Source organism: Bos mutus, chromosome 7, assembly GCF_027580195.1.
Source record: "Bos mutus isolate GX-2022 chromosome 7, NWIPB_WYAK_1.1, whole genome shotgun sequence".
Taxonomy (NCBI): domain Eukaryota; kingdom Metazoa; phylum Chordata; class Mammalia; order Artiodactyla; family Bovidae; genus Bos; species Bos mutus.
Window position 1 is genome coordinate 100,335,772 of NC_091623.1, and position 17,592 is coordinate 100,353,363.

General features: G+C 48.8%; 1 protein-coding gene across 5 annotated transcripts in view; it reads left to right on the top strand.

Annotated features, from left to right (window-relative positions):
• ABLIM3 (actin binding LIM protein family member 3) overlaps positions 1-17,592 on the top strand; it is a 136,775-nt gene that overhangs the window by 99,031 nt on the left and 20,152 nt on the right. For 2 of the 5 annotated variants that reach the window (XR_011464844.1, XR_011464845.1), the window contains 6 exons: positions 3,305-3,363; positions 5,704-5,775; positions 13,831-13,860; positions 14,346-14,475; positions 15,138-15,236; positions 16,575-16,622. Coding sequence is in view for 1 of the 5 variants with exons in the window: in XM_070374595.1 (XP_070230696.1) it covers positions 3,305-3,363; positions 5,704-5,775; positions 12,178-12,333; positions 13,831-13,860; positions 14,346-14,475; positions 15,138-15,236; positions 16,575-16,622 (594 nt within the window). In the remaining 4 variants the exon portion in view is untranslated. Of the gene's footprint in view, positions 1-3,304; positions 3,364-5,703; positions 5,776-12,177; positions 12,334-13,830; positions 13,861-14,345; positions 14,476-15,137; positions 15,237-16,574; positions 16,623-17,592 lie in introns of all 5 variants that reach the window. The other 3 variants (XM_070374595.1, XR_011464847.1, XR_011464846.1) reach the window with 3 other exon arrangements.

Consider the following 17,592-nt stretch of genomic DNA (forward strand, 5'->3'; position numbering starts at 1 on the left):
TAAACTGCAGATTCCCAGGCCCCCCTCTAGAAAATTGACTTCAGAAACTCTTGGGGGCAGGGCGGGAGTGGTCAGGATTCTGCATTTCACCAGGCTGCTGGACAGGTGGTCCACAGGTCCCATTTTAACAAGCCCTAATCTACTAAATCTTACAGACACTCAATCTGGAATTGTAGCTGTCATATCAGAGTTTAGACTATACCAGTTGTCCAAATCTCTGAGTCCAGTTCAGAGAATTCAACGGCCTAAAATAGAGTATCATGTTTCTCTTGTTTCTTCATTCATTCAGTATTTATTAAGAATCTGCGGTCCCTTCAGGTTTGTCCATAGATAAAACAAATGTGAATCCTGCTTCTTGCAGAACCTACATTCTTGTCCAGATTGTTGAATGGGGAAAATTATTTTTTTTTTTCTGTACAGAGGTGCCTGTTAAGTTGGAAGCAGAATCTCTAAGGGTTTGGAGAGATAATAAACATCTATTAGGACCACATGATGTGTCTCCTCAAAAATGTCCCTGCTGAGCAATTATATACCCAATGTGTGCTTGAATACTGCCAGGGACAGGAGGCTCACTCTCTGAGTGAACCCATTCAGTCTTTAAAGGTTAAATTTTCCTTCCCTGAAACTTCTGCCCTTAATACTTTTTTTTTTTCAATTTTTGAAAGTCTTTTAATTCATTTGTATGCAATTTTGAAACGCTATCTTCCATTTACATTTGTTATGAAATATTGTCTATATTCCCTGTCTTGTACAATACAACCTTGATCCTGTCTTATATCCAGTACCTTGTACCTCCCACTCCCCTGCCCTTAATCCTTGTTCTACTTTGTAAGACTCACTGAGCAAGTTAATCTCTCTTCCCCTGGAGAGGCCTTGAAATATTCAAAAGTCCTTTCCTCCTTTCTGTTACGTCTCCTCTTCTCCATGGAGAAGACCCTGCTTTAAGGCCTAATTTTGGGTCCCCTCACCATCCTGGTCACCATTATCCTGTGGGCACATATCAGTCTGTCTCTCTTTTTTAAAAAAATACAAAGACAGGCTCCAACCAGTCATTCATTCATCTGCATCAGGTACTATTTTAGGAAGAAAGCTATTGACTGATGACATATGCAGACCATAATCTCACAGAGGTCTTTATGAACAAATCATCTTTTCTTACCTTCATTTATCTAAGTTTGCCACTAACTCCAGCAAATCCCTTCTCTTTATTTATATTATATATATATGTAAATTTGTTTGTTTGGCTGGGCCCAGTCTTGGTTGCGGCATGTGGTATTTAGTTCCCTGACCAGGGATCAAACCCGGGCCCCCTGCATTGGGAGCACAGAGTCTCCCTGGACCACCAGGGAAGTCCCCCTTCCCTCTTTAAATGATATACTGCCAAAACCCAAACTTCTGATTTTTAAAAATTTCAAAATTGTTTTTAATTTTTAAAGATTATAACTATTTAATTACAGTTTATTTCTTCCTTTTGATCCCTCCCTCCCCCTTCATACACACACACTACTTATGAAAATCTGCTTTCCTGTATGCAGAATGCTGAAGCCAATTGCGGCTCGGCCTTATTTCAGAACAGATATGTCTGTGGCCTGCAGAGATCATCCAGTCTGACCTGTTCCCTCTGCGCTTTATTTCCCCCCGTGAGAACCTCCGTCTGACCCTTTACCTTCCCTGTGCCTCTCTCACTTAATCTCATGACCTTCCGAGACATCTGTGTCCCCCTCATCCATTTCCTACAATGACCTGTAACATGTGCTTCCTGCCAGAGCCACTGCAATAAACAACCCCTGGTGGATTCAGAGGCAACTCAGAGAGGACCCGGAAATGCTGTCTCTAATTATCCCCAAAGCTGGGGTCCCCACCCATCACTTGGTAATGGACACACCCTAAGATCGCTGGCTCCAGCTGCAGACCCAGAGTCCCCCTACTGGGTTCCGAGAGCCATTGCACTTTACATTGGGAGGAAATACACTCATGTAGAACCATTTAGCATCAGCAAGCAGACACCTGCAAACATCAGCAAACAAGAATCAGATCCCTATCCCTCAAGTGACAAAACTGGCCCTGGAATTCAAATTTTTGAGGTGAAAATAACGTCTGAGACCCTCCAAAGCCTACCTCACTGTTACTCAGATGAAGAAACTGGGACGGAGCAGAGCCCAGGAGGGCTGCTTGCTTTGGGCCCCTCCTGTCTCCACCTCACTGTTCAACCTTACACTACCCGCTGTCACTTCCTCAGTCTCCAGCCCTAGTGGTTCCAGGCAACAAACTGTAATGGAAAAGATATTCTAAAAACAAAGTCAGACAAACAAATGCCATCTGGGAGCTCAGGAATCTAGCCATTTGCTGGCTCCTTTCCTTTTAGGGTTGATTACAGGAACAGTGGCACCAGAGGGATAACATGTTCCTATTTTTCCTTCTAATCCAGGACACCTGTCCTTTCTTTGGGGAATGTGTGATATTTGGGGCTTCTTAACACGTGACTGGCCACCTGTTGCTCATGCCTTTCCAAATAGGCCTGTCCGGTCGGGGCCTGGCCAACTGGACTCCCCCTACACAAGAAAACATGGGCAGCCGAATATACTAAATTTGAGGAGTCTGAAGTCTCTTAGGATTTAGCAGGTCAAGACTCTGCTCTGAAGCAGAATGTGCATCATGACACCTCCTCCCCTTGAACGTGATAGCTCTGGTAGACTGCCCTAAGTCTCTGAAGAGAGGAAGGCTGGAGTTCACACAGGCTGTCCCTTTATCTCACCTCCACTGCCATTCATTCATTCGACAAATATTTATTGACCACCTGCTATGTGTCACTCACTGCCAATCGTCCACTCATCTCATCACCCCACGAACATGTACAGAGCCTCTGCTGAGAGCAAAGCCCCATGCTGGATGCTGTGGGAGACCCAGTAATGAAGTAAGCTCAGCTCCCACCCACAAGGATCTCTTAATTTAGTTGGGGTGATAAATCCACAAGCTACTATGTTTTAAGGCCATATGTGCTGGGAATGATACAGAGAATGACGGATCACAGAGGAGAGCCAAGTCACTCGCAGCTGGCAGGTAAGAAGCTTCACAGGATGTCATATGAGATGTGGACCTTGGGGAGGGCAGGGCGTGGACAGGCAGAGAGAGTGTGGGTGGCTGGAGCGACGTTGCAGCTGAGATCCAGGAAAACCAAGGGGTCCTCCTGGCTGCTGTCAGGCACATGTGCTGACAGGGGAGTAAATGGAGGTGGGCATGAGGAGAAACCCAGGATTCTGATGGGTGTGAAAGGTCTGAAATTTTTATTTTCCTGGTCCCTTAGGTTCTGAGGTCTGGCACCCCATCTGCAAGCAGGCAGCCCGGGCAGAGAAGAAGTTAAAGGTAAGCAAAGGTGGTGATAATACCAAACCAGTTACTTCTGGTCCCAGGTTGGAGGCACTGCACTTTGCTAGAGAATCACACCTTAGTGTGCACACTTTCAAATGTGTGCCTGTATCCTTGGATTTCCTTAACAGTAACATCCACCTCATGGAGGTTTTGAAGGGATTAAGACATTGGATGTGAGAGCACTTTGAAAACTGTAAAGCACTGTATGAATATGAGTTTTTCATGTTTCTGGGGCGAGGCTACACCCTTCTCATTACTCACCAGGATGGTGGCATCTATGAGGCACAGATGCCATGGTTTTTCCCCAGCCTAAAGTCATTCATTAATAATAGTGATTAAAATTGTCACAGAAGTTGACAGTTTGCAAGGCGTCTTCACAGCCACCCTCTGATTTGTTTTAATACCGCAGGGCAGATGGGTAAGGAATTGTATCTTTACTTTGCTTGTGAGAAAACCAGGGCCTTAAAGAGGGTGGTGACTGTCCAGCAGTCATGCAGCCAGGCAGGAGCACAGCCAGCCTCCCCAGACACATGCTGGAGCAGCTGAGGTCCTGTGTCCCTCTGAATGACCGTGTGCTGACAAGTACCAGGAAGGCCCATGAATCTGGGTTCTTGATCCTAGGACTGCAGGGGAGGTGGGGCACAGCTCCTTAGTCCTTGATGCTGTGGAGAGGAGCCCTGGGGTGTGTGTTGGGGGCCCCCGATGACCTCTTAAAGTGTCTCTCCACCCTGGTCCCCCGGTATTAACTCGGCTGTAGGGACGCTGTGAAAGTTACCTGCTGGAATCTCAACTAAAAATGCGTGTGTACAGTTTCTGACCAGCTGGTTAAACTATATCCTTTGCCATCTCGTCTGTTCCATTTGTGAAAGAGCTGGTTTATTGATGCAAATTTTTTTGAGCTGTTGAGTTTTTTCCCCAATTTCTTCCAAGGCCTCTCCTTTTTAAGGTGTAAGAAGACATATTTGTCCTTTTCTTCCACAATTTCCTTCTCTTTGTTGGCATTTCTCAAACTTAAGTTACCTGTCTACAAACCTGATGCTTTTTGCTATATCTGTGTACCACTTATATAATCATGTACTTCTTTTTTGAAATCACTTACTCCTTTTTTAGTTAATCAAACTTATTTTAAAATGAGACTTTGTATCACCCAGTGGAAAATCAGTATTGCTTTCTATAAATAGAAGGCAACCCTAAAATAAATTCATTGAAAATGAAATATTTTGGAAGAATAACTCTAGAAATTTTAGCTAATCATGTTGCCTGTACTTTCTTTTTTCTAAAAAAAACGGTGGGGGAGAGAGTTGGGGAACAGAATTAGCAATTGTTATTGAAATGTATTAGGACCAAATTAAGATTTCTTCCTTAATCTAACCAAGAGGATTGAAATAGAATTTTACATTTCTCTCACTCTATGACTCAGTATTATCAAATTTTTTCCTAAATTCATCTCCCCAGAGACACACTAGTCCATGATCTACGTTTGGGAACCAGTGCCATGTAGTCCAACTTAGAATGCTTTAGGGGCTTCCCTAGTGGCTTTAACTTGTAGGATGAGAGATCCTGAAGGGAGTGTAGCAGTCCTTAAGACAAGCCCCTCATTTCACAGATCAGGAATTCGAGATGCCTAAAATCACATAGTTTAACAGTGAACCTTGATTTCCAATTTGTTTACTATTTAACCACACTTGCTACCACTCGTTTAAACACACCAAAGATGAACACAGTGCCTTTCTGTTAAGGGAGCCGTTAATCCATCATTGCCATTGTTCAGAGAAAGAGTTTTTAAGTTTCTCACTTAGGTTGATGTCATTTTGCAATGGGTATACTATAAAAAGAATCAGCATATTGTGCAAATTATGCGACATTTAACCTACCTTTCCTTTTTGTATAAACAAATTGCTAAAGAATGAGGCTAAGCAGTTCTATCCACTTAAAGTAAACACATTATTGACTGGGATAAGCCAAAATGACAAGTTTTTATGAGTAGATTATTCTTGCCTGGAGAATTCCATGGACAGAGGAGCCTGGTGGGCTCCAGTCCATGGGATCGCAAAGAGTCAGACACGACTGAGCGACTCTTACTACTATCTAACAGGCCAGTTAAAAATACTTGAAAAACAAATTCTGTCCAACCATGTAAGGTCCTGTGCATTTCCATGTTCATTCACAGTCAGACATTGATTTAAAAGGCAGACTATAAAGAGGTAGTACAGAAAGAGCTAGAGAGTGCTTTTAGCAGTATTACTAATGTGTCCCAAAGAACTACACCCCATCTCCCCGCCCCACCAAGCGGCAGGCACAGCCTCTCACCCTCTGCCTTCCTCTCTCCCACAGCATCGGCGGACGTCTGAAACTTCCATCTCACCCCCTGGCTCTAGCATCGGGTCACCCAACCGAGTCATCTGCGTATGTATCACTTTGCAGCCACTAACCCCTTTTCTTCCCCGGGGCCTGGTAACTAAAGATTTTCTGCATGCGTGCTCAATCACTAAGTCATGTCCAACTCTTTGCGACCCCATGGACTGTAGCCCGCCAGGCTCCTCTGTCCATGAAATCCTTCAGGCAAGAATACTAGAGTGGGTTGCCATGCCCTCCTCCACGGGATCTTCCTGACCCAAGGATTGAACCCACGTCTCCTGCATTGAAGGCAGATTCTTTACTGCTGAGTTGCCAGGAAAGCCCCAAAGAGTCTCTAAAGACAGGCAAAGTTGGCAGTCAGGTTTCCATCCATCTGGTATCTCATGTGTGCCTGTCCTGTGCCAGGCTCTGTGCTAGGTCCTGAGGATGCAGCAGGGCACAGGGACAACGTGGGCCCTGCCCTTGTGGAGCCCACAGCCTCGTAATAGTTACAGGGATCGTATAGGGCAAGAAGAAAGCTTGGATCACAGTGGTATTTGGAGTAGGTCTTGGGTGGGATGTTGATGTGGAGATGATGGTGTGTGGTAAAGAGGCAGACAGGAGGAAGAAGCCATAGGAATGTGGAAACATGGCTGTAAAGGGTCTGCAAACATGAAGAGCTTTCTGATCATGTGAGGAGTCCAGGGGTGGAGTAAACTGCATGCCTGAGTCTGAGTTCCCAGCCCCAGATGCTTCAAACACGGAGAGGCCCCTCATTCGCAGGGATGTGGCAGAAAGGACAAGGGTTGAGTTAGATGACCTCACAGGCCCCTTTGATGTGTAATGTATTCATTCATTCATTAAGCAGATAGGTACTCAGTGTCCCCTCTGGCCTAAGGGCTGGGCTCTGGTGAACCGCATTCACCTGCTGCCTGTCCTCGTAACACTGACCCCGTAATTCCACAGATAATAGGATGGCACTCTAATAAGTACTCATAAGAAAACGTGCAGGGTGCTCTGCTGATGCTGCAGGTTAACAGAGGGACCTGACAGCCTAGGATCATTTGGGAGAAGACTCCTGAGGAAGAAACAGTTAGCTCAGGCCTGAGAAGTAGACGGAAGTGAGGTCACAGAGGTCGGGGTGGGCCGATCCAGAGCAGACTGCAGTCAGTAGCCACGGGGCCCAACAGTCAGCAGACCCCAGATTCCAGAGCCTTGCAGCCTTCCTCAAGTCAAAGGGCCACGAAGACCAGAAATGAGGGAAGTGGCCTAGAGCAGAAAACCCCCTCCCCATAAGAAGCTCTGGAGACAGCCAGCAGCCCACCATTGCTTCATCATCATTTCACTCCAGACCCCCATTGTTTCCTCCTTGATCCCTGGATAACGTCCATTGATGAGACTATTTCCTCTCCTTTTGTCCTCTTTTCAAGTGAAAAAGAGATGTGAGTTACCACTGACTGCAACTTCAATATGGGTCAGTACAGCCATATGGCTTCCACAAAAGACAAGCGACTTTGATCACAGGCTGTCCTCGTTGGAGATTCCGGTCCAGAACAAGAGAGCTAATAGTCCCCCTGGTGCTGTGAATGGGGTCAAACCAAAGTAGGATTAATGAGCTTAGTTTCAGGGCTTACAGGGTGAGAAGGTCACTGACAAAAATGAGCATGTCTCTAGAAGAGCGTTACCAGGATATGGGAGCTCAGACAGACACAGGGACACAGAATGCCACTGGCCCCTGGCTGTCCCCTCCCTGGGGAGCCCCCGAACTTTGTGATGTAAGTTAGGCCCTGATGACGTTCACCCTGGAGTTCTGAGTTCATAGAGTTGCCCCTTGGAGAAGCAGCCCCACTCCAGATGAACAGCAGGAGCTGGGGGCACCTGCCATGGTGTCCTCCAAATGGGGGCTTATCCACGGAGACCAGTCACCCCTGGCAGCCCAGCACCGGCCTGTGTATCTCTCCTCCTGTATTCCCCTGCTGTCACCTCCAGCTGCTCTGGGAAGTGACTGCCCTTGTCATGTGAGCCTTGTTTTAAGTCAGACCATTGAAAGCATGGTTTCCAAATTCAAGGAAGAATCCATTCAGCCACTTCTAGGGCATTTCATAATAGGCAGAAAGATCAAGTATTGGCTTCATGTCCATAAATTTGGAGGTTTGGTATTAGGATGATCCATGAACCTGGAGGGGCAGGTTCTTTCAAACTTTGCTGCACTCCCCACTGACTGCTAGAATCATCCCCAGCCCAGTGTGTTCTCATCCTTCCTTCCTTCCAGCTAATTATGTTAGGATGCTTCTGATATTGACAAGTCTGTAAGATGCCAAGAGCTCTCAAGGTCAAGATCTAGCATCCCAGGACAAAAGGCAGCAGTTAATTCAGCCAGTGGAGTCTCCTGATAAGGTTCTCTTGCCCACACACCCCCAGATTGGTTCAGACGTGGGCATCTGACCTGGGCAGGGTCTAGCAGAAATGAGATGGCATGGTTCAGGGGGTGTAAGTGTGAAGGGAGCATGTACAGAAGCATGGGTAGGGCCAGGGCACCCGTGAGACCTACTGTGGCAGAAGAGTGTCGCCACCCCGGCCTAAAGGGAAGGACTGGCCAGGCTGGAGCTGTGGCAGAGCAGCCAGGACAGGAGTCAAGTCCACCAAGGCAGGCAGGGCCACGCAAGGCAGACACATACACAGCTCCTCTCTCCACTCAGTGTCAACCTGCGGGCGCCCCCTGTTGACCAAACCCAGCTGACAACCAGAGCGCCTGCAGTACAGTCCGTGGGACCTCAGAGCTCAGAGCAGGGCCAGGAGGAGTGGGCTGTGAGTCTCAGTTGAGCAGACAATGAACAGCACAGTGCCCAGACAGCAGCGGGATGGGATGGGATGGAGGAGTGGAAGGGCCTTGGGAAGTGTTTAAATTGTCAACAGTCCTAAGGTCTTTATGAAAGTTGCTGTCTCTATGGAAGTCTTGACTCCTGAGACTTCCACCCCCTAGGTACTGGGAGAATATTATACAATAATATAGTCTCCCTGGATTCTCTCTTAATCTACCTCACCTCAGGACCTCATAAGCCACAGTGGTTTCGGGAGATAGATTCTGATTGACCACAGTGGAAACCGGGTGGCCAGAAACAGGTAATGGCTGGAGGATGCAGACACAGAAAGGACATGGCTTCGGGCGCCATGAGCCGGGTGCTGTCCCCAGCAGGGGAAGCTGTCCCTCAGCCCTTGTGCTTCCTGGGGGCTGCACTCAGGTGAAGTCAGGTGGTTGATAGAGGCTCGCTTCAGTTCAGTGCGAGGAGCAGCTCTCTGAGTGCAGCAACCTCACCGTCCCGGGAAGCCAGGAGAGGCCAGTGCAGGGGACAGGCTCCCAGGCTAGACTGCCTGGGATTGAATTCTAGTACTGCTACTTATTAGCTATGTCACCTTGGGCGAGTTCATTGATTTCTCTGTGCCTGTTTCCTTATGCAAAAATGAGGATAATATTAGTACGTACTGTTAGAGCTGGGGGTTCTATTAACTCAGTTAATCCACAGAAGGGACTTAGGATGCAGTCTGGCTTATTATAGATGGTCATCACATGTTCGCTGGAGTTTTACTGTCATGATTAACTCTGTCTTTACATCTTCAGCATCTTCTTCAAGGATGCCCTCACTGTGTGGGCTTGGAAGGCTGGATTCAGCCCTGCTGGCTAAGTGGTACAAGTTAGAGGATCTTTTGGGCTATAATTTCCTCATCTGGAAAATAGGAATAATATTTTATTTAATTTTTATGTTATATTGGAGAATAGTTGATTTACAATATTACGTGAGTTTCAGGTGTACAACAAAGTTACTCAGCTGTACATATACACATATCCATTCTTTTTCAGATTCTTCTCCCATTACAGAATATTGAGTAGAGTTCCCTGTGCTATATAGTAGGTCCCTGTGGACTATTCATTCCACATCTACTAGTGAGTACTTGTCAGTCCCAAACTTGCAGTCTGTCCCTCCCCTCTATCTTAACAGCCATAAGTCTGCTTTGAAGTCTGTGAGTCTGTTCATTTGTATCATTTTTTTAGATTCCACATAGAAGTGATATCATGTGGTATTTGTCTTTCTCTGTCTGACTTATTTCACTTAGTATGACAACCTCCAGGTTTGTTCATGTTGCTGTAAATGGTATCATTTCCTTCTTCCTATGGCTGAGATTCCACTGTGTGTGTCCACTCCTCTGTTGATGGACACTTAGGTTGTCTCCATGTCTTGACTATTGTAAATAGTGCTGCAGTGAACACTGGGCTGCATGTATCTTTTTGAGGTATGGTTTTCTGTGGATATATGCTCAGGAATGAGATTGCTGATTGCTGATCGTATAGTAACTCTATTTCTAGTTTTCTAAGGAACCTCTATACTGTTCTCTGTAGTGGTTATACCAATTTATATTTCCACCAACAATGTAGGAACGTTCCCTTTTCTCCACACTCTCTGCAGAAATTACTATCTGTAAACTTTCTGATGATGGCTACTTGACTGGTGTGCGGTGATATCTCATTGTAGTTTTGATTTGCATTTTTCATAATTAGCGATGTTGAGCACCTTCTTAGTGCCTCTTGGCCATCTGTATGCCTTCTTTGGAGAAATGTCTACTTAGATTTTCTGCCTATTTTTTTATTGTTTGTTTTGTTTTCTTTGATATTCAGCTATACGAGCTGTTCATGTATTTTGGAGATTAATCCCTTATTGGTCACTTCATTTGCAAATATTTTCTCCCATTCTGTGGGTTATCTTTTTGTTTTGTTTGATTTCCCTTTGCTGTGCAAAAATTTCTAAGTTTAATTAGATTCCATTTGTTTATTTTTGCTCTTATTTTCATTACTCTATGAGGTAGATCATGGCATCTGGTCCCATCACTTCATGGGAAATAGATGGGGAAACAGTGGAAACAGTGTCAGACTTTATTTTGGGGGGCTCCAAAATCACTGCAGATGGTGACTGCAGCCATGAAATTAAAAGACGCTTACTCCTTGGAAGGAAAGTTATGACCAACCTAGATAGCATATTCAAAAGCAGAGACATTACTTTGCCAACAAAGGTCCATCTAGTCAAGGCTATGGTTTCTCCAGTGGTCATGTATGGATGTGAGAGTTGGACTGTGAAGAAAGCTGAGCACCGAAGAATTGATGCTTTTGAACTGTGGTGTTGGAGAAGACTCTTGAGAGTCCCTTGGACTGCAAGGAGATCCAACCAGTCCATTCTGAAGGAGGTCAGCCCTGGGATTTCTTTGGAAGGAATGGTGCTAAAGCTGAAACTCCAGTATTTTGTGGCCACCTCATGTGAAGAGTTGACTCATTGGAAAAGACTCTGATGCTGGGAGGGATTGGGGGCAGAAGGAGAAGGGGACGCTAGAGGATGAGATGGCTGGATAGCATCACTGACTCGGTGGACGTGAGTCTGGGTGAACTCCGGGAGTTTGTGATGGACAGGGAGGCCTGGCGTGCTGCGATTCATGGGGTCGCAAAGAGTCAGACACGACTGAGCGACTGAACTGAACTGAACTGATGAGGTAGATCCAAAAAGATATTGCTATGATTTATGTCAAAGAGTATTTTGCCTCCTCTAAGAGTTTTATATTATCTGGTCTCAAGTTTAGGTTTGTAGTCCATTTTGAGTTTATGTATGATGTTGGGCTTCCTTGCTGCTCAGTGATAACGAATCCACCTGCCAATTCAGGAGGCACAGTTTTGATCCCTGAATCAGGAAGACCCCCTCGAGAAGGAAATGGCAACTCATGGGATTTCTTTGCCTAGAAAATCCCATGGACAGAGGAGCCTGGTGGGCTACACTCCTTGGGGTCACAAAGAGTTTGACTTAGGGATTAAACAGCAACAACAATATATGATGTTAAAGAATGTTCTAATTTCATTCTTTTACATGTAGATCCAGTTTTCCCAACACCACTTATTGAAGAGACTTTTTCTCCATAGTATATTCTTGCCTCTTTTGTGGTAGATTAATTGACCATTGGTGCATGGGTTTATTTCTGGCATTTCTGTCCTGTTCCATTGATATATTTCTGTTTTTGTGCCAGTACCAAACTGTTTGGATTGCTGTATCTTTGTAGTATAGTCTGAAGTCAGAGAGCCTGATTCCTACAGCTTTGTTTTTCTTTCTCAGGATTGTTTTGGTTATTCAGGGTCTTTTGTGTTTCCATACAAGTTTAAAAATTTTTTATTCTAAAAAATAGGAACAATGTTGACCCTTCTTTCACAGAAGTGACCTAACATTTAGAAAAGGTCATTCCTGTACAGCACAGGACAGCACACACATGTGCTCAGTGACCATCAGCCCGGGTGGAATGAATGACCTGTCTTATTTTCACATTTTCTGAGTCTTCCATCTTAACTGAAGAGGCTCATTCCCTCTGTGCCTGGCTTTTATTTCCACTCTCCTTTCCCGCTTATCTTTCTGCTTCTTTCCTATCCATTTCCCTCTTCCTCAGGCTAAAGTGGATAATGAGATCCTTAATTACAAAGACCTGGCAGCTCTCCCCAAGGTTAAGTCAATCTACGAGGTACAACGCCCTGACCTCATTTCCTACGAGCCTCATTCCAGATACACGTCCGACGAGATGCTGGAGAGGTGTGGCTATGGAGAGGTACGGGGTCTCGCCCTCTCTCTGGGGCCGTTGGAGGAGAGGAGAGCCCACGGGGTCCCCAGGCCCCTCAATCACAGAGACTGAGGCCTCCATAGTGGTGGCCCCCAGACTCTTTTAAACTGGTTTTTATAGTCAACACTTAAAAATCAAGCCATTTCATCCAAAATCTGGCTTTTCTTGAAAGAGCAGAACTGGCAACACTACCCCAGTATTTCCACCACCTGGAGATAGGGAGCAGCACCCTCTGTAGGCAGGACACCGGCTCCCCAATTCTCTCTGATCTCCACTACACCCTGAGAACCCCAACATTAAAGCCAAGAACCTGTGACCACTTATTGCTTGAGCTGTTTTTCCTCTTACAGTGGAGAGGTTTTATACACAGCCTCCAGCTCTCATCACCAGCCAGGCTCAGAGGCCAATTAAGTTTATAAACCCTGGTTAGGTAGGTTCTCTGGGTGTTGCCCCTGGCCTATGCTCAGGGCAAGAGACACTCTTATAAAAAGGCAGCATCAGAAGGGTTTTGAAATAACTAAATGGCTGCTGGACAGGAGAAGGCATTCTCTGGGGTAGGCAGTGGTCCTACTACCAGAGGTCCTGGCAGCAGACATCCCGGGAGGTGTCCAACCCATCCCAGGCCCCTGCGCTGAGATCGTCTGGCACTTTAGAAGGGGTCCTGGCCTTGTCCCCACTTCGCTGCTGACCTCTTCCTCTCTTAAGGAGGATGGGGTTTCATTTGGTTTAAGAGCCCAGGGCTGAGATTCTCTGAGTTCTGGCCTCTGAAATGGACCAGTAAAAGGAAACCAAGCAGTTGGTAGAGGCTGAGTCTCCTGAAGCCAGAGATGGCAAACAGGGGGCCACAGGCCAGCTCTAGATGTGTTTTGTTTCACTCACAGAGTGTCTTTTAAAAATGTAAATTAGTTATCAACATTTAGACATTAGGAGATGTCACATAGGTGTCTGCTCTTCTGTCTTGTCTTGGAAATAAGAAGCTGTGTTAGCATGGGGCTGGCCTGGGTGCCCTGGAGCTGAGCGCCATCCCCTCTACGGGCAATGCCTTCCATCCCCAGCTTCCTGCTCCCTGCCCACTCCTGCCTTGATGGCACCAGCCTGGCTCTTGCTTGGCCCTGCATTTGGGACCCCTGCCCTGGGCCCTGTCCTCTGAACCACAGAGGGGGTGTGAACTGACGGAGGGACAGGGAAGGGCCATGGACTGGCCCTGAGCTTGCAGTGGGGAAGCTGGGGTCCCAGTGAAGACCCTACCGATCCTTTCCTGAGGGGCCCCGAGCCCCCTCGTCCCCTCTTGGGGACAGGATCTCAAGGTTCCCTCCCACCCATGAGCACCGCTGACATCTGGCAGGTGAAGTGTTATCCGGGGTGGGGGGCTGGGGGGCAGCTGCAGGCCTCTCTCTGCTCCGTGTAACCACTCTCTGTCCCTCCCTCTCACCCTCCTCTCTCCTTTCGCTCCTTCCACGGCTGCCTTCAAACTTCGCCTCCAAGTCGCTGGGAACCTTATCTCCCTATTCCCAGGTAATTAAGCTGGTTCCGGGAGACCTTTTCTAGAATCGTGTCCTTTTATGCTGACCAAGCAGACTCCTGATTTAGCTCTTGCACAGCCTCCAAAGGTGCTCCCACAACCTGAGCAGAGATGGGGAGAGTTAAGAGCATGACCTGGAGGAAGTGGCAGTGACTTTAAGGGCAGAGATGGCGGGGAGAACCTTCCTTCCAGGGATGGCCTCCCTAACGCTTCTGTGATCCTCGGTCAGATCCCTGGGACTTGACCTACGGGTTGTATTCAAGGGTGTGTGGGAGCGAGTGAAGGCCCTGAGAAGCCACTGCAGCCTCTCGGGCTGCGCGTCACCCAGGGAGGGGGCGTCTGTATTCAGGAGGGTAGCACCGTGCTTCAGCCCCCAGGGATCCCAGAGTCACGTCACTCCCCCTGCTGCCTGCCGGACCCTTGGCTCCAGGCCCCCCTAATGCGGGTCTTGCTCATGGCCCTGCTTCCTCCCCTTCAGGACATCTATGAGAACCTGGACCTCCGGCAGAGACGGGCCTCCAGCCCAGGATACATCGACTCCCCCACCTACAGCAGGCAGGGCATGTCCCCCACCTTCTCCCGCTCACCTCATCACTACTACCGCTCCGGTAAGGAAGGGGGAAGCCCCCAAAGGGACAGGAAAAGCCAAGGGACAGCACCGTGGTTTATGTCCCCAGCTGTGGAGACAGCATGGGGTTCCACGGGACATCTCCATCGCAGCATGGTTCCCGGGAGGCCTGTGGCACCCAGGCCTCGCCAAGTCCCCGCCGATGCCCCTGGCAGGGGAAGAGGAGGGAATATGTGGCACTGAGATGCCGTGGGAGGTGGGTGGTGCTCTGCTGGGGTTGGGGGCAGGGGAAGTGGCAGACCGCCCAGCCGCCCTGGCTGAGAGAAGACGCCTGCACCTCCGTCGTTTGTCCTGTCCCATCCAGAGGGTAGGACCAGAGGACCAGAGTGGCCTGGCTCAACCAAGGGCCACTCAGTGGTTAGGGATGAAGTGGGCAGAGCGATTAAGGGAGTGGCCCAGCTGGGGCGCTAAGAGGGGCAAAGACACTCAGTGCTGTTGGTTCTTAACAACCCACAAAATCTGACTTGGGGGTGAAGCAGGACAGCGGGGCCAAGCCTGTTTCTGCAGACGCGTGCATGAGAGCACAGCACCCCCGCATCCTGCCGTCGCCACCTCGCTGCTGCCGTCACTGCCGCCGCTGCATTAATGCCTGTTTTCTCTGTGCCTCTGTTCTCTCTGGGGACCACTGCCTGCGCGCTCCAGGGCCCGAGAGTGGCCGGAGCTCTCCATACCATAGCCAGTTAGATGTGAGGTCCTCCACTCCGACCTCTTACCAGGCTCCCAAGCACTTTCACATCCCAGGTAGGCTGCCAGCCTGGAATTCCCAGCATGGGTGCATGCTCCACGGGGTCACCAGCACCGAGGAGAAATGGGTGCTGGGGACCCTCCCTAACCAGTCACCTGCACTAGCCCACCTCCAGCTCCAACACGCCCACTAACCTTAGCCCATTCACAAGACAGAACCAACCTTGATCAGGACCACCAGGAAGCAGTCCAGGGAAGTGCCTAGAAGGTCTGAGGGCTGTGATGGGACGTGGCAGTAACCGTGCTAAAGGTCATGGGCTTTTGCACCAAAACTCTTGGGACTGAATCCTTGATTCTGCTGCTTATAAGCTCGTGACCTCAGGCCCGGGACTTAGCTTCCTGGAGTCTGAGTTGTTCCTTCCGGACAGCCAGCCCTGTTCTGGATCCTGAAGGTGCAGCTGTGCTCAAACCAGCCCACTCCCTGCCTTCAGGGTGTTTTAAGTTCTAATGTGGGAAGAGAGCTAATAAATAAGTAAACAAATAAGTAAAAGTATAATTTCAGGAGATGGGTGCTAAACGAAATAAAGACAGGGCGCTGTGGTCAAGTGACGGGGTGGAGGAGCCTGGGCTAGGTGAGGCAGTCAGGAAGGACTTCTTAGAGGAGGTGACATTGAAGCCAAAGATATCCCAGGGTTAAACATCCTGGGTGGAGGAAACAGCCAGTCCAAAGGCCCTAAAACACTGCCTGCAGCAGGCCAGAGTGGCTGGAGGTGGTGAGCATGAGGGAAGGTGATGGGAAGGTAGAGGAAGGCAGAGGGTGGGGGCCCTTGGAAAAGGTCTTACCCTAGTAAGTTCAGCAGAGCCAGGCCTAGGCCCCTGTCTCCCAGCTCTGAGCCCAGGTTTTCACTGCCCACCCACTTTTTCCCAGAAGTTGGTCCTGCCGTTTCTTCTACACCATTCTCAGTTGCCCCAGAAAGTTCTCATCTGGTCTATTTGGGTGGAGGGTGGGGGTGGAGAGTGCGGAACCATGGCTGAAAGGTTCTGGGGACATCCATGTGGAATGAGGCATGGCCGCCGGGTGGAGGTGGGGGCACCTTCCCGCACGGAGTCTTGCTGAGCACAAGCCTGCCTTTACCCGCATGCCCACCATGCCAGCCCAAGCCCCTGCCTCAGCCCCGTTTGAATCCATCCGCCCCGTTTCCCCTCTTCTTTCCTGGAACCGGATGGGATGAGGTTGGAGGCTCACCTTTAGAAGAGGAAGTCCATGGGGAGGAGTGGGAAAAGCCTCAGAAGCTGCTAAGCACCTCTCTTCTGGGACCGACTGACCAACTGCTGTCTCCTGTTCTCCTGTCTTTCTCTCTCCTTTTCACTGTCCCTCCCTGGTCTGTCTGGCAGCTGGAGAAAGTAACATCTACCGGAAACCCCCGATCTACAAGCGGCATGGTATGGTCAGGGGCGGAGAGGGCTCGGCAAGGGGAGGGGCAGTTAATAACCTGTGCAGGTGGCTCGGCAGGGCCACTGAGAGGGACGCTGACAAGGATCCAACTCAGTCTGTGTTGGCTGCTCACTCATGGTGGCCTTGGGTGGGGTTTGGTGTCATTTCAAAAGGGCAAGGAAGGCCTGTATCCCCTCTGTCCTTCCCACCATCTCACCTCCCCTCACCCCTATCCTTCCCTGCTGGCTGGTGTCCTAAGGTCCATGGTCAGAGTAACCCTTGTCAAATGCAGGGGCCTTGGGAGAGTGACGCTCCCAGGCATCTGTCCTCAAACTTGGAGGTCCATTAGAATCACGTGGGATGCATACAGGTTCCTGGGCCCCACCCCGGACTTAATCCAAGTTGTGTATTTGTAACAGTTTCTCCGGGTGATTCTAATGTCCAGCCCAGCTTGGGAACCACTGCTCTAAGCTGTTCTCTGTCACCATGGCCTGGGAGTACATGCCTGAAGGCCTGGAGACGGGGTGTGGATGAGAAAGGGGCTGAGGGTGCCTTCATTCATTCATCCATTTAGTGTTTCTTACAGAATGGCCTGTGGACCACCTGCACCCGAAATTTATTTACCAATCAGATACCCCGACCCCTCCCCTGCCCTAGACTTCCTTAATTAGAAATACTAACCGTGTAGCCTACACGACTCTGCACTGTAACCCGCTTCATTCATGACTCCTACCTGTGCTCAGAGTGGGAACCACTGTTGAGAGGGAACCACTGTTGAGACATGTTCATTCTGATCCAGTTCCGGTCTCACTCGCTGTGTGGTCTAAGCAAGGCTCTCCCCCTCAGGTGTTCAGATTCCCAACTGTGAAATGAGAGGCTTGACCTCAGTGTTTTCCAGCTCTAACACCCATGTCCCAGACCCTGGCCTGGATGTGGCTTCCCTCCCCTGGGCTGGAGCCCAGTGAAAAGGGACTGTGT